Raw genomic sequence first — 16,377 nt, 5'->3', positions numbered from 1 at the left:
AGCGCTGTGATGAGCAGGAAACTCAGTAGTGACTTCCAACCTTCTCATTTTTATATTTAATATGGCACTGCTTTTGGCGCATCATGATTATGTTCCTTAAATCATTGATTCCAGACAACTTTGCGACACGGGATCATCAATTGTGCCGTGGGAAATTTCACTTATTTAATGATTCCCAAAATTATTTATTTACTACAAATAATCTAATGGGTGTGCCCAAAGTCACTATACACTTCCTTTTTTACATTTTGTTTCCATCAAGAAGTCTAACAAAAGACAACAAATTGGGGGGAATAAAATAAAAATCTGTGATTAGGAAAAATTGCGAGGGTTCACTGTAAATATAAATTGGATTAGTTTGCTAGCGACGTTAGTGTGATTTCTCTCCTTTGAGGGTATTTTGCGAGAACGAAGTGAGGCCCAGTCACCTTGACCAGTTTGGGGTCCTGGTGTGGGAGCTGGCTGTTGGGGAGTTTGTCTCTCTGGACGATCCACGGGTGCCTGAGGACCTGCTTGGCGGTCAGTCTCTGATGCGGGTCGACGTGGAGCATCTTGGACACTAGGTCCTGCAGAATGGAGTGCACTTGAAATAAGAGTCAAGCTGCAGGGAGCGAACAATAAGTGAAGCCATACCTTAGCAGCGTCGGACACAGTGTCCCAGTTGCCTCCAGACAAACTGAAGTGACCGTTGCCTATCCTGTTCAGGATCTCATTGGGAGTGTCCTCAGGTCCGTTGGCGAATGGAGTAAAACTAGTGGAAGAATGCAAGAAAACAGGACAGTGTGAGTATGGAAACGGATGTACACTCTTAAGCGTGTGATTATTTACCCGGCCAGCATGGTGTACAGCAAAACTCCCAAACTCCAGATATCACAGCCCTCATCATAGCCTTGACGCTTCAACACCTACCAATAACAATGTTATTTTAGCATTTTCAAAAGTAAAAAAAAAAATGTTGATAGGTGCACTTTTATGTGACAAATACATCATTGTGCTCCAATACAATAATCCCTATTTGTTGATAACTAGTCACAAATTCACCTACAGTGGTGCCTTAAGATACGAGTGACCCGCCTTGCAGGTTTTTCAAGATGCAAGCCATTATTCGACTGATTTTTTTGCTTTGACTTGCGAGCGCAAACTTGAAATACTCAATTCAACTCATTCCACAATAAGCAACAGTTTGTCAAATATTGAACAATTCAAAGCAGTAAGATCAAGGTAAAGCTTTTGTTATTTTTACGATTAAGAGTGGATAACTTCGTCATCACTACCCTGCTGGTTTTGTAACAGACCAGGACAAGATGTGCCGGGCTCACCTCGGGAGCCACAAAGTTGGCGGTGTAGCACGGGGTCATGAGCAGGCCGTTGTTGGCGCGTAGCTGCTTGGCAAAGCCAAAGTCGCAGATCCGAATGGACTCCGGGTTCCCCGACTCGTCCACGTAGAGGATGTTGCTGGGCTTCAGGTCTCTGTGCACCACCTAAACACAAAGGAAGAGAGGGAAACAAAAAGCATCAGTACATAATCTAATGAAAGATTCTGCCTCGGTTGAGAATTTAGCTTGGTTCCTACAGCGAGGACATAAGCTGGATTTATTTGAAAGTTGGAATGCGCGTCAGTCAATGACTAACCTATGCTAATATCTAAATATCTATCAAAACGACGGTAAATATTTGAATGGAAAAACATTTCTAGGCTATAAATCTAAAATCATCGCATAAAAAACTATGTACGGCGGGAACTGAGTGTGCCTTCTTCTGCCACGGGACCACGCACAGTGGTGCCTTGAGATATGAGTTTCATTTGATGATTTAAGTACTCAATAATAATATTATTATATCCACTATTCTTAATACTCTTTGCTTCTGCAATGACCCCCAACATGCATATTTTTGGAACGTAGGTAAGTGGAAATGGAGCACCCAGAAAAAAACTCACGCAAGCACAAGGAGAACATACAAACTTCACACAGGAAGGCTGGAACAAGGATTCAAACTCAGGATTTTTCGAGTGCGAGGCAGATGTGCTAACCACTCTAGCACCATGTGGCCCCAAATGAAGTTCCCAGTCAGAGTAAATGGAGAGCTGAATGTGGCTGCATCCTCACCCCCTGCGAGTGCAGGTATTCCACAGTCTTGGTGATGGTGTGCAACACGGCGCTGGCCTCCCTCTCCGAGAAGGACTTCTGCTTGAGGATCCGATCTAGCAGCTCTCCTCCGCGCATCAGCTCCGTCACCAGGAACACCTGCCTGCCGGTGTCGTACACCTGCGGCGGACGTGGGAAAAGCCATTTGGTATCATATTATTATAATATACGATTGATAACAATACTATATTTACTATAGTAATTCATTTATAAAAGATACAAAAAATCTTCTGTATCAAACGGTGGGTCAGAACTCGAGATACGAGTTGGTGTTACAGGCCTACGTTACGTAGATTTATTTATTTATTTATTTTTTTTATGCATCTATACTTTACTTGAGTACTTATTTTTTCTGAAGACTTCTTACTTTTACTCCCCCACATTTGAAAACAATGTATCTGTAATTTCAACTTTGTCCGATAGATAGGTCCGTTACAACGTAAAGAAAGATCTCAACAGTGAGACAAAGTCAACCGCGGTTGAGATCTTGATTGATTGAGATCTTGGGAGTCTCATAAGATGGGAAAAACAGCAACAGCGGCGACACGTAGGAAAGTGAACCAGGTAGCAATAACAAAGCTGATGCAACAGATTAGGAAAAGCAAGATGATCCCCATCCGTGGCCTTATTCAAGAGAATTGTTTGACGCTGTCAGCTACTTTTACCAGACGTCTTTGGTTACACGAGTATCTGTACTTCTACTTAAAGGTGCCATGTTTTACCAAACCAACTTTTGCTAGTCTTTGGAATGCAATATTGGCTCTATGGTCGCTCAATCAACGTGAAATATGAATTGAGTTTGAGAGACCTGAAATGAGGTTATTCGAATTTCTCGAGCTTATCTACATCACTAGCGAAGACACTCCGCCGACCTCTCCGCTCCCGAGCCAGCGGTCTTATGGACAAAGTGGATACAAAACTGGGTCAAACAGAAGTAGCTGTCAGAGGGGCCTTTTCTGGACACTTGTTTTTTTTTTTAAATGAAATGACTTTTATACTAAGTCCATTTTAGAGAGACACTCTATAGAGGTCTAACTAGCCAAAATACGGGACCTTTAAGCACAGAGTATGAGTACTTTTGCCACCTCTGGTTAAATGTGATGCGTGTGATTATCCTCACATCCTTCAGCGTTATGATATTGGGGTGCTGTCCGTATCGAAGCAGGATCTCGATCTCCTCGGAGGGGTCTGTACTGGTCTTGTCGATCATCTGTCAATCACAAAAACGCAGCTCAGATTTTGGATTGTACAAGGGTAAGCGTCATTGGGTGAGCCGCTTGTACCTTGACGGCGTATTCCGTGTTGGTGGCCTTGTGGATACATCGCTTACACACAGAGAAGGAGCCCATCCCGATGTCCTCCTTCAGCACGTAGCCATCGCTGAACAACAAGTTCTTCCCATGCAGCTGCTGCAAGTGGACAGGATTTTTTATTTTTTAAAGATGATAATTAGTGGATAAACTTTTTTCAGACCGAGGAGAAGTAGTTACATTTGAATACTCGGCCATACAGAAAACCGATACTAGACACTAGCGCTAAATCTATTTTTTAATAAAACTTTGTTCAAAACACACACTTCATGTTATTGAAAGTTTCAATCAAATAAAACAATGTATTATTATTATTATTATTATTGTCATATGTCTGTCTGATCTTTATTATGTACAACACTTTGTTACGGCTGTGGTTGCATTTCTTTTTAAAAAGTTAGAATTAGCATCTGGTCTCTAAATAAAGTTGAGTTGATTTGTGTCCTTATACACACAGAATAATCCCATTCCATTGCCTGATTGGTTAATGTGCCGGTTCTGTAGTGCATCCCTTAGCCTCCATGACAGCATTGTAGTGCACACATATTGAACGCATGTAGATTTGATCATTTTCACAAGGCTCAGTCCTTATACCCGCGAATAGCGACGTTTTCTGTCTTATAGAGGGGGTCCTTGGTTTACAATGAAGTTCCGCTCCAACGGGAACGACGTAACCTGAATTTGTACGCAAGTCACAGCATGCTGTAGTCCATCATTAAACTACACTAATGCGGAATTATAATATTTGAATATTTGTATGGAAAAACACTTAAAGGCCACAAATATGAAACAATTAAATAAATAACAGAAAGTAGGGTAATAACTGAGCATGGCTTTTTGCTACTAGTTTATTAATCAATGTTCATAACCTCAAAATGAACATGAACCATAAAAGGACCCCCTGTGTATCCCTATGTCACGTACTTTATGTCCCAGTGACTACCTACTTACCTGGACCACTGGGTGCGGCGGGGGCTGCACAGGCTCCGATGAACCTTCCTCCTCCAACAGACTTGACGCGATAAAGCTAAAGCCTCGGAAGAGCTGGTGAGCTCCGGCACTCGGCGGCACGCCAGGAGAGTCTGTATGGATAAGAGGACCAAAAGTTGATCGGTGTAAAACAAGTCTAAACTTCCAAGGCGTTTGCTCTACTCCTTTTACCTTTAGGAGTGCGGGAGGTGAACTCAGAGTCAAAGTAGAACGTGTCGTCGGGACGCGCCACTGCCGGTTTGAATGGAGGTTTTACTTCTCTGCGGAACAGTTTCTGGTGGGCGTGAGAGCAGTAATAACACAGTACTCCAATTCATTGGTACTAAACAACACAGGCAACGATCGGTGTATGTAATTAATCATAACACTAAAACGTTATAAAACAGATGCAGCGATGTAGGTCAACGGAATGGCTCAGGTTCGTTTTCCTGCTGTGCCACTAGATGCTCGGGCTCCACTGCCACATAAGGAGAAAGGGCAAGGAGATACAGCACGAACAGTCAGACACATGGTATTATAAAAATTGTTAGCTAGGTTCCCCTCCAGAAATCTGCAAATAGGTGAATCCACGAATGCCAAACCATGACTATGCTTGGGTTTACTGTACCGTAAATCACTTTAGGACGACTGTGGATTAAAGATTATGTAATTTAATTTCGTATTTACAGCGACTACTCCAAGCAGTTACCTAATGGAGCGAAATTACATAAGATTTGGATCAAGATGCTCCCAAAAAACTAAAATAAAATACATATATATATATCATTAAACAAATACAAAACAAATAGTAATAAAAAACAATATTTATGATGTGGCTTAAAAACAACAACAACAACTTTACACTCACATTCCAGTCAATGTTGGAAAACCATCCATGACGTTTGATCTCCTCTGCTCCGTCTGGACCCGATCCTACAATAAAACCATAAACATTGGCAATAATTTATTATCTTTGTTTTAGTATACAGCACTGCTTATGTAAAGATCACGTTTTAATGATTACATTTTAAATGAACATAAGGTTCATACCGTCTTTCTTAGAAGTGTTGCAGTACTATTTAGGATTCTTTTTATATGAAAGTGAAGAAAGGATTTTGTAATTCAGTATTAAGGCCGAGAGGTTCTGGGTTCGGTCCCGCCTGTCTGGAGTTTGCAAGCGCTTCGCAAGTTCTTAAAACATGCATGTTAGGTTCCTTGAAGATTAAATTGTGCATAGGTGTGAATGTGAGTGGGAATGGTTATTTGTCTGTGTACCGATGACGCACTTTTGCATTGTCATGAGTTGCCTCTAGCCCACTATATAAGAACTGAGCGCCTGCGTATGCATCAGTGGCTGTCCGGCGCAATTGCAAGTTACTTCTTCATAATGACTTCATCCATTTCTACCGCTACAAAATGCAGTTATATAGGTAGCTAGCGAGCTAGCTAAGCACTGAAAATGCATCGGATACCAAAAGTTACAAAACAGCTCGGTGTCATTATTGAAATTCCTAAGTGTTATGCATTTTGTTTTATTCAGGCTCTGCAATATGTTGGAACGCAAAGCGTTGTGGGTACATAACTAGCAAGAAGTATGTGCTCAAAGGCGTGGTTTCATCACATTCAGCGGATACACCCACAGCGTTCAAGAGGGGAGACAACGGCTTAATTTTTCACGATTTTGAAGCCTGATGAAACAGAGCCAGCCTAGTGGGTCAACTGGGCGCACTGAAGTGGATCACCGACCCAGTCTGTTGGCGGGGTTCCTCTTGAACAGAGCCCTGAGCAGAGACTGTGCCTCTGCGCTGAGGAACTGAGGCATTCCCAGACGCGCCCTGCAAGAGAGAAAACTCAACCCTCATCACCTTCATCATAATCATCGGCACCATAAATACTGGCGAGGGTGAGCAGTTGCACTCACTTGAGAATCATGTTCATCGTTTCTTTGCGATCTTTCCCATGAAAGGGCAGCGATCCAGTCAACATTTCAAACTGGAGGAGAGAACATAAAGCTTTCATATCACGCTCATATCTATCATATTGATATTGCATTATGTACAGTGGGACATCCAAAGTGCCTTAAGTGGAAAATACACTACTTACAAATACTTTGGGATATTGGGCTTTCTGGTGAAATTCCAGGATGAAGCTAAAATGTACTGTAACCTTTACAGGTGAACTTAATTTGACCTCTAAACATTTGGGTGCACATAGGCAAGTGCTCATCGGCACAAATTGCTGTTCGCGAACAGCAAAATTGACAACAGGTGTTTGATCCATAAATAATCCATTAATACATTTCCTGGTTCAATCCGGTATACGTGCAATTTACCTCAGTATTCGGCAAAACGGATCTACACACTTTCTCCCGGTTCTGATGAATGGCGAAGGAGCAACAGTAGGAACTTTAAATGACTACAATCTTTTTATTTTTATTTTTTTTTATAAATATAAGGTGTCACAACAGAGCCACCAAAAATTACAATATTTGATCTTTAGGCTTTGTTCATTTTTTCATATATCTTACCGTATTTGAAGAAATAAACGATGTTCATGTATTTAACGTTTGTCTGAAGACACAAGCCATAAAGATTTTTTATTTTATTTTTTTCAAGTTCTGCTTCAATTAATTATGTAATCAAACCGTAGTCATGCTTGTTAGCGTAGCATGCACAGGGAGTCAGCTATCCCGTTTTCGGGGTTTGGTCATGGAAAGTGCATTGAGTCAATTTCCCATAATCTGTCCCCATAAAAGGTTCAACCATACGACTATAGTGCTTTCTTTTACTTACCATCAGTACTCCAAATGACCACCAGTCGGCGCTGTGGGTGTGTCCTCCCCTGTTGACCACCTCAGGTGCCATGTACTCCACAGTGCCACAGAAGGAGTAGGCCTTCTCATGGTGGTCAATGCCTTCTTTGCACAGACCAAAATCTGGAAGACACCAAGGAGAGTTTTCTAATTCACTTGTGGGGTGAAGTCCGCCATGTTAATGGATACATAACCATATTATGCATTTGAGGATTTAGGAGTTGTGTGATGGCACTTCTCACTATTTTCTAACCTGTGAGTTTGATGTGGCCTTCCTCATCCAGGAGAATGCTAGAAAACAGCAGTAGGAAATGTTAGCAACATGACAAATAATCCTAAAAAACAATATCATAAACAATATTTGGACTTTTCTTAATCTCTGTAAACCAGGGATTCTCAAACTATTTAGGTACCTTTACGGTTTACGACAGAGTTCCTATCAGCGACATAGCCTGAATTTGTACACAAGTCGGGATGTGCGTCACTAGTGCAGTACTTGTCATAATTCCTGTAAGTAAATGTATGAGAAAATATAATGTGAATTGTATAAGTGTGTTGAAAATGAAATAAAGGCAAAGTAGCCTTTGTGCATAATGTGCAAAATCTGTTTTATCTGGAAATGATCAAAAAGACATTTCTACAGGTCATGTGAAGATGGACGATCATGGAGGGGTTGCTGGACTACCCTGTACTGCACAAGTCGAGCTTTTCAGTGAGTTCGGTCAGTCCAAGCATTAGCATAAAATCTGGGGAAAATAGCAACCAGAGAATAACTGAAACAAGAGTGACCCCCGCATATTTGTGCTGCTGCAGTCGTAAATTTGCATATTTGCAAATTTTTATAGGGAACCTGTGTTAGCTGAAAAATTCACATGCTGTAGCTGTAGCCAAAGCCATGTCTAACATAAAAATATTGCTTTGGTGCCATCTTGTGTCATCGCGGGTCTCAGGAACTATGTTGAAGTGAGGAGAGGAGCTTCATTTAGTTAGGCCATAGCCATGTCTAATAGAAGAAGAAAAAAGAGCTTTCCTACCATCTTGTGACAACTATAAGCAATTACAAACCTTTTTTGGGTGGACATCAATTACTTGCAGATTTTTGCTAGTCATGGCAGGGCACGGCGCCTAACACTGCACTGTTCTTGCATTTGGTTTTCTCTGAATATAAATTCAATTTAATTATCCATCCATCCATTTTCCGAGCCGCTTCTCCTCACTAGGGTCGCGGCGTGCTGGAGCCTATCCCAGCTGTCATCGGGCAGGAGGCGGGGTACAACCGCTCAACTGGTTGCCAGCCAATCGCAGGGCACAGAGAAACAAACAACCATTCGCACTCACAGTCATGCCTACGGGCAATTTAGAGTCTCCAATTCATGCATGTTTTTGGGATGTGGGAGGAAACCGGAGTGCCCGGAGAAAACCCACGCAGGCACGGGGAGAACATGCAAACTCCACACAGGCGGGGCCGGGGATTGAACCCGGGTCCTCAGAACTGTGAGGCTGACACTCTAACCAGTCGGCCACCGTGCCGCCTCAATTTAATTATATAAGTTATATAAAGAGCAATGAGAAAAAAGTGCGTACAAGTCACAGAAGGACTGAAGTTTAGAACATTTCACACTTAAGAAGATAAAGTGCAATGTGTACCACAACAGCACGATCGCCAGCTCAAGGTAATATATTGAAGTTAGCGGATTTAATCAAGCCATTGCTAGTTAGAAGGCATTATAATGCCCCTACAAGTGATCAAGGATACATGCAGCTGCCGGTGCACTTTTAATCGTTTTATTGAACAAACAGTACGAAAACAAAAACATAAGCACATTCATTCGAGTCATTCACGCCGAGTTTATCAACACCCAGTCTAGTTAACGGGTTAGCCAGTTAACAGCCAGCCAAGTCTACACTCTCATTCGCTGACACACGCGCCACGCACCAGGCCTCGCCTTTTAAAGCCATACACACTTAGTCACAGATACTAAACGGTAGAACGTGAGGATGGTGACCCCAAGTGGACAAAAATAATACCTGCACCTCATAAGCACAACGTTATTGTGTTTGATGATGCAAAATCAATTTATCTGATTACTCAATTAATTGATGGGATAATCGGTAGACTACTCAATTCTAAATACTGTATATTCACTAGCTGCAGCCCTAGTAGACACCTCGTATTACAGTACCGTCCTAAACACTCTGTATTCCATTTGGGATTGTGGTAATTCAGGTAAGATCATCATGTACTGATTTATTTTAATGTGCACTGATGTCGTCAGTCATCCCGAAACCACACAAAATAAATCAGTAAAATATGCAGTTGTGTTATTCAAAATTCAACATGTATTACTTTTCAGGCTTCAGGTCTCTGTACATAATGCCGAAGCTGTGGAGGTGGTCAAGGCCCAGCGCCAGTTCTGCAAGGTAAAACTTGACATCCTCCTCTGTGAACATCACCTGTGAGGCACAAACAGATGGAAGGATGCTTCTGGAAGTATGACGCATGAAAACAGAACATGCAGCATCAACACAATGAGGGACTTCCTACCTCTTTAGACAGTCGGGTGAAGAGATCGCCTCCCCGGAGGAAGTCAAGGATCAAGTAGAGTTTGCCTTCAGTCTGGAAAGCTACAAATCAGATATAGGTACAGTGAACCACTGTTCATTTTGGGGGGGATATGTTCCAGATCCACGCACTATAGGTGAAAAGCCGCAATTTTAAAAGAAACATATATATATTTTTTTTTTACCCCCAATACAGTTTAAACACATTTAAACTTAAAATACAAATTTTAAACACATATTACAAGTATTTGAACACAAACAAAAAAATGCAAGCATAATATTTATAGAAAATACTGTACGCACTGTCATGTCTGTGTGTTAGATATACTGTTTGCACGCACCTTTAAGAGGCGGGGCCTGGTGGGGTGTGTGTGATGTTTGGGAGTCTGTGTGTGAGTGAATTTACTCGTATATATATAAATTTTCCCCTTTGAAATGAATTGGAATGCTATTTATCCGTTCCAGCCCCGCAAAAGCCACCACATTTTTTAAAATTATGTTTTTAACCAAGAAAAATAGCACTGTATTGTATGAAAACAAAAAAATAATGAAACGGAATATAAAGAAATAAATTGGTGTTTTAAAGTGTCATTTCTGTATCTGTGTGTTGGATGTGTGCCTTTAAGGGGCGTGGCCTAGTCAGTAACACTGGAAGCTGGAGCAGGTTAGTTCGGTGTGAGCGTCTGGGTGTGAGCTGTGGCCTACAGGATGAAAGCGCAACTGGATTCGGTGAGGCTGACTGACCGTAGTGTAGCTTGACAATGAACGGGTGGTTGACATCAGCCAGGATGTTTCTCTCCATCTTGGTCCTCACACGATCTCTCACTGGTGAAAACAAACAACAACAACAAAAACAGTTGTTGACGTCAATGCAGCACTTCAATTGTCTGAAGTTAAATGGTGTTTTTAAGAGTTGGCTGCTGTACAGTAGTGTACACTAGTCGCCGCACTGCTGATTAATGGTCCCACCGGCCAGGCAAGAGCTGTGGACTTGAAACATTTCCATTCATGCTTGCCCAGTAACTGCAAGGTTATTGGTGAGAAAATAACAGCCAATCACAGAGAACTAAAACAAAACAGAACAAAGAGCATTTGAGGATTCAGGACTATCGTTATTGCACCCTGCGCGTCCCCAATGTGAGAATAAACATTGCACAGTGGTTTCTAACTGAATGAGGAAGCGATTTCTGTTCTGCTAAAATACTGTTTGATATGGGCCAGTTTACCGTGGTAATTGCTACAAAGTCAAGAGCTGGAACCACTGATTTTTATTGATAGAAAAAAACAATAATAAAAATCCATGGTGGTAGATTTTTCTTTTCCTCAAAAAAAATCTCCAACCCAAACTTTATGCCGTGTTCTATATTCAACATGTATTGCTTATCTCACCTACACAAGATCAGAGGTATATATTATTTGTACAGTTAATTCTTATAAGGGACAGAAATTATAATTCCTTTTTACATCTATATCTTTTTATATCCTAACAATATCACTAAAAAAAACATTTTCGATAAAGAAAAAATAAATAAATAAATAAAATAAAAATAAAAATCATCAAACCTGCCAAATGTGGGCCTGAAAAGTGATCGATGCCATGCAACTAACTGTATGGCCTGGTGGTCTTATTTGCTGGAGGACATTATTTACATGATTGATGGTTGGGGTCATTTGAGCTATTACGCTGGCCCTGCTCTGATTTCACTGTTCAATCACAAGATGCTCTCTCATACCCTTGAGTGTGGCCTTCTTGAGGACCTTCATGGCATAGAGCTGGTTGTCATCAGGAGGAGTCACCTTGCGCACCAGGAACACCTAAAGTGAGTAGTGAAACACAAGCAACGTCGGGAGTGAGAAGCAAAGACTGGAGAGGATGAAATGAGCAGCAGCTAGGAACTTGTGGGCTTTACCTTCCCAAAAGAGCCTTGACCCAACACTTTGAGCAGTTCAAAGTGAGAAGCGTCTGCTTTTTCCGAACCCTCTTTGACCACATGAGTGATGTTGATTTCCTTGATTTCGTCATCGTCCTGTCGCGTGAACAAAAGACATGGATTAAATGAAAGAATCCAAAATGTTCCCAGTGATTATTTGACCTGAGTGACTCTCGGAGTGTGGTACGAGCACCACATATAGTGGTACATGGGCTTCCTTTACCTGGTGGTACGTGAAAGAATCATTGCTCAAGTACAGTTCACTTGTATTTAACTGTAGGTACATTTATCGCTTTCCTGTCCAATATATTTTATTTTAATCATTAAGTACATTTTTTATTTTACTATATTTAAGCGCAGTGTTTGAAGCTGAAGTGTGTAACTTTTTTTGTTAAAAAAGTAATTCCCTTGGATGAATCACTATAAATTATATGTATCCAAGTAGAATGCAATCGTAAAACTAATAAGGATTTATCACCTGACGAAAGTGATGCGATTAAACTTTAACCAGAGGGAAACTGATTAAAGAACTTTCTCGTGAGAAACAACAACAGCAACAGGATGCAGCTTTAACATACAAGCTCTACCACAAAAAACAACACACTTAAATGAAGTTTAAATTAGACGTTGACGTGGTTACCGGTGTCCAGTATTTCAGTGCAGGCAAAGTGTCTGCAGCCGCCGCCAAGCCTTTGGTCTTTTTGGACAGGTAGAAGGGGAGAAAGCGACTCAGTTTGAATCTCGCCCCGGGTCCCATGTCCCAAGTAGTTACACTCTAAGGGCCTTTTCAACTCGTGTGTTGTGCTCCTCAGACTGACTGAGTGCAGCTGAACAGGAACCATAAGTAGGCAAACAGGAAGGAAGAGGTTGCCTTCGTTTTCACAGTCCTGCACCAAAGAAGGCACACACAACCAAAACACTCCGAAAAAAATACAAGATTGTAAGAGTAGACACCTATTACAGTCAATGCATCGTCCTCAAGTCAAAACATCATTTTTTATTTTTAAAGTCAAAAGGCAGGAAGAGGAGACGCATCGGATCTCTTAATGGGAATTTTCCTGTCGGATGTCAGGCATGTTCCTCTCCTAATTGTCAAACCTTGCTCATCCTGTCTCCTAAAAATGGTCCTCAAGTGACCCTTGCTTCATCCTAATGCACACGCACTCAAATGTAAGCACTTTTCCAAATTTTAAAAGATGACTTTACAAGCACCACACGTGTTTCAAATCAGCGGTCCCCAACCTTTTTTGTCCCATGGACTGGCTTCATGCAAAGTAATATTCTGATAGACCAGCATAGAAAGGAATAGAAACTAATTATTGATACAAAAAAACACCCTACCCTTAAGCTGAATGTAGTTGTAATTAGTGCACGTGTTTCTCTTTAATGAGTCTCATTTTAGGGTAATGGGAGAGAACTAGTGATACTTTTTTTCTACGCTGTAATTTCGTTTTGGTTGTCATCATTGTAGAAAATCCCGCTTCACAAAGATACGATGTTGGAAATGGAAGCAAGGTGCTCAGTAGTTTTTTGGGGGGGCAGTTTTGAAGGCCTTTTGTGAGCCTGTCACCACATATTACGCAGCCAGCCTGGTGCGTGAGAATCACCTGTCCAGAAGGAAGGTGATGCACAACAAAACCCGCAAACAGTTAGCTGAAGACAAGCAATCTTCAGTGTTGTCCAATGAAAAAAATATATTGACATAAAATCACGGTGGACGACTGGTTAGAGCGTCAGCCTCACAGTTCTGAGGACCCGGGTTCAATCCCCGGCCCCGCCTGTGTGGAGTTTGCATGTTCTCCCCGTGCCTGCGTGGGTTTTCTCCGGGCACTCCGGTTTCCTCCCAGATCCCAAAAACATGCATGAATTGGAGACTCTAAATTGCCCGTAGGTGTGAATGTGAGTGCGGAGGATTGTTTGTTTGTATGTGCCCTGCGATTGGCTGGCAACCAGTTCAGGGTGTACCCCGCCTCCTGCCCGATGGCAGCTGGGATAGGCTCCAGCACGCCCGCGACCCTAGTGAGGAGAAGCGGCTCAGAAAAATGGATGGATGGATGGAAAATCTGAGCTGTGTACTCACTTTTGTGAGCTATTCTGGATAGCTAGCAAAATATCTAGACAGCTAGATGATATTGTTGCTTTTTAAAATAGTTTGACGGCTTGAGAGACAGATAGTAAGAGCAATAGATCACCATCTACCGAGGTTCTGCAGCTAGCTGTATACTGTAGCTAGTTAAAATAGGTTGAAAGCCAACGAGAGCTAGCGGGAGAGCAGTAGCTCGGAGAGAGAGAGAGATAGATGGCGAGAGAAAGAGACAGTTTGACATAATGATAGATTCTGTATATCAAAATATACTACATTGCCAAAAGTATTCGCTCACCTGCCTTGACTCACATATGATTTTAAGTGATATCCCATTCTAAAGCATATGGTTTAATATGATGTTGGTCTACCCTTTGCAGCTGTAACAGCTTGAACTCTTGTGGGAAGGCTTTCAACATGGTTTAGTAGTGAATCTATAGGAATTTTTGACCATTCTTCCGAGATCTTATTTCTGAGGTCACACACTGATGCTGGAGGAGAAGGCCTTGCTCACTGTTCGCTCAAAATCAACCCAAAGATGTTCTATCGGGTTGAGGGCAGGACTCTGTGCAGGCCAATCAAGTTCATCCATACCAAATTCTCTCATCCATGTCTTTATGCATCTTGCTTTGTGCACTGGTGCATTGTTCTGTTGGAACAGGAAGGGGTAGTCCCCAAAATCTCTTGGTATGCTGAAACATTCAGACTTCCTTTCAATGGAGCTCAGAGACTAATATTTTATATATTTTTATATTTTCAACTGTTTTTGAACAGTTTTGAACAATCTTGACCTTAAATCTATAGAACACGTTTGGATGAATTAGACCGAAGACTGAGAGCCAGACCTTTTCGTCCAACATCAGTTTGTAACCTCACAAATGCGCCTCTGGAAAAACGCTCGACGAACATCATATTAAACCCTGTGGATTAGGAACTGGAGGTCACTTAAATTCATATGTGAGTCAAGGCAGGTGAGCAAATACTTTTGGCAATATTATGTAAATTGATAGCTATTGGGATACTACAGCTCTCTTTAATGAGAGGAATATTCTGGTACATGGCGGATATATAGCTGGCTATCTACTAGCAAGCAGATAGACAGGCAGACTGCCGAATGAAAACAGCATTAAGCAAAGCGAACAAAAAACAAAACAGTACAAGTGTATTGTTATTGTGCCAGTTTTATTACAAGCTAAATGTAAAATCCGTATTATTTTTGGACGGTGTTATCTTTGTGAACATTTACTATATGTTGTAGCTTTAACTGAACGGAAGGAGAGTTTTCATTTAAAAGAGAGTGAAACAATATATATTGTGTCATGTGGCATGTAAAAACGGTGAGAAATGGGTGATGATGGCAGATAAGGGCAGATGTCAACATATGAATATTGTATATTATAACTGCTGTCTGATCAAGGGAGCAGCAGCACAGGTACACAAACAAAATGACTTACCTGGGCACTAATATGGGCAAAGTCCTTCTCTATCCACGTGATATGTGACTCGTTCTAAGTGGTGTTGGAATGGAGAGGTGATATTATTATTATTGTTTGGCTTTTCTTTTTGAAAATCATACCGCAAACATACACAGTGACAGAAGCAGAGGGGACAAAACAGGACAGGAAGGCGCTCTGTCTGTCCCTCTCTTGCCCTCCCTTTCACCATCTCATTTCCTCTCTCTCTTCTGGAGGTGACTTCACTTCCTTCCGGCTACATAAGGTCAACCTGCAAGCAGTGGCTGCTTTTCAAAGTCAAATACACAAAGGGGACAGCTCATGGCACACCGTATAGTACAGTAAAAGTACAAATACAAGTAGGAGTTTGACAGTCTCCATTCTTGTAAACCAAAGGGCTAATTACTGGACTCCAACGTAAGTTTTGGTCGCTTTTCCAACACATACACATTACTCTTGTATGATTATGACTTATTTAAATGTTTGTTTGTTTTTTGCATGAAATGACGGCTTTATTCTTGGAGTACACCTTTATTCTCCAAATTTGTCAACATGTCTTGTTTCTCGTGAAATTACCACTTTTTCCACATAATTGCCACTTATTCTCATAGCATTGCCACTGAGGAAGGTTTTGTAAAATTGCAGCTATTAATAGTTTTTCAAATACATTATTTCAAATTTTAATTCATATTTTAAGTATAATTTTATTTCCTTTGAATGTATTCAAATTTTGGGATTTTTTTTTTTTAATTCTCACTTTTTAGTGTTTTGGTCACTGGGACGCGAATGGAACGGTCCACCCTAGAATAAAAAAAAAAAAAAAAAGGTTCCATTTGCAATTTGTAAGACCTTACATCATCCGCTGCGAACCAGGAAGTAAGCTTATAACTGACAAATGGACGGACAAGATAACTAAAATAAGTCAATCTATGATTTTTTTTTTCGTCTTCATTTTGACCTTGCCTGTCTAACTCCAACCATTCCCGTTTGACATGTTGAAGTTAACTGGCTCTAAAAAGAGTCTTTACATATCACACACACAAGAGAGATATACGACTGGATCAAAGTTACCATTATTTCTCAAGCTCAACATGCTGAAAGCCCCCCCC

At 41.2% G+C, this 16,377-nt stretch overlaps 1 protein-coding gene across 6 annotated transcripts in view; it reads right to left on the bottom strand.

Annotated features, from left to right (window-relative positions):
- The window catches only part of rps6ka1 (ribosomal protein S6 kinase a, polypeptide 1), a 53,613-nt gene that overhangs the window by 2,030 nt on the left and 35,206 nt on the right, over positions 1–16,377 (bottom strand). For 3 of the 6 annotated variants that reach the window (XM_061793909.1, XM_061793911.1, XM_061793912.1), the window contains 19 exons: positions 11,711–11,827; positions 11,534–11,615; positions 10,545–10,625; positions 9,784–9,863; positions 9,586–9,692; positions 7,492–7,529; positions 7,219–7,361; positions 6,348–6,418; positions 6,173–6,261; positions 5,295–5,359; positions 4,619–4,721; positions 4,409–4,539; positions 3,431–3,556; positions 3,268–3,357; positions 2,109–2,267; positions 1,320–1,481; positions 829–905; positions 634–751; positions 429–566 (listed from right to left, as the gene is read on the bottom strand). In XM_061793909.1, coding sequence (XP_061649893.1) covers positions 429–566; positions 634–751; positions 829–905; positions 1,320–1,481; positions 2,109–2,267; positions 3,268–3,357; positions 3,431–3,556; positions 4,409–4,539; positions 4,619–4,721; positions 5,295–5,359; positions 6,173–6,261; positions 6,348–6,418; positions 7,219–7,361; positions 7,492–7,529; positions 9,586–9,692; positions 9,784–9,863; positions 10,545–10,625; positions 11,534–11,615; positions 11,711–11,827 — 1,977 coding nt within the window. Of the gene's footprint in view, positions 1–428; positions 567–633; positions 752–828; positions 906–1,319; positions 1,482–2,108; positions 2,268–3,267; positions 3,358–3,430; positions 3,557–4,408; positions 4,540–4,618; positions 4,722–5,294; positions 5,360–6,172; positions 6,262–6,347; positions 6,419–7,218; positions 7,362–7,491; positions 7,530–9,585; positions 9,693–9,783; positions 9,864–10,544; positions 10,626–11,533; positions 11,616–11,710; positions 11,828–12,371; positions 13,424–15,268; positions 15,323–15,401; positions 15,495–16,377 lie in introns of those variants that run through there. The other 3 variants (XM_061793907.1, XM_061793910.1, XM_061793908.1) reach the window with 3 other exon arrangements.

This window comes from Phyllopteryx taeniolatus, chromosome 13 (assembly GCF_024500385.1).
Source record: "Phyllopteryx taeniolatus isolate TA_2022b chromosome 13, UOR_Ptae_1.2, whole genome shotgun sequence".
Lineage (NCBI taxonomy): Eukaryota > Metazoa > Chordata > Actinopteri > Syngnathiformes > Syngnathidae > Phyllopteryx > Phyllopteryx taeniolatus.
The sequence above is the reverse complement of the archived record's forward strand: the minus strand, read 5'-3'. Positions and strand labels throughout refer to the sequence as shown.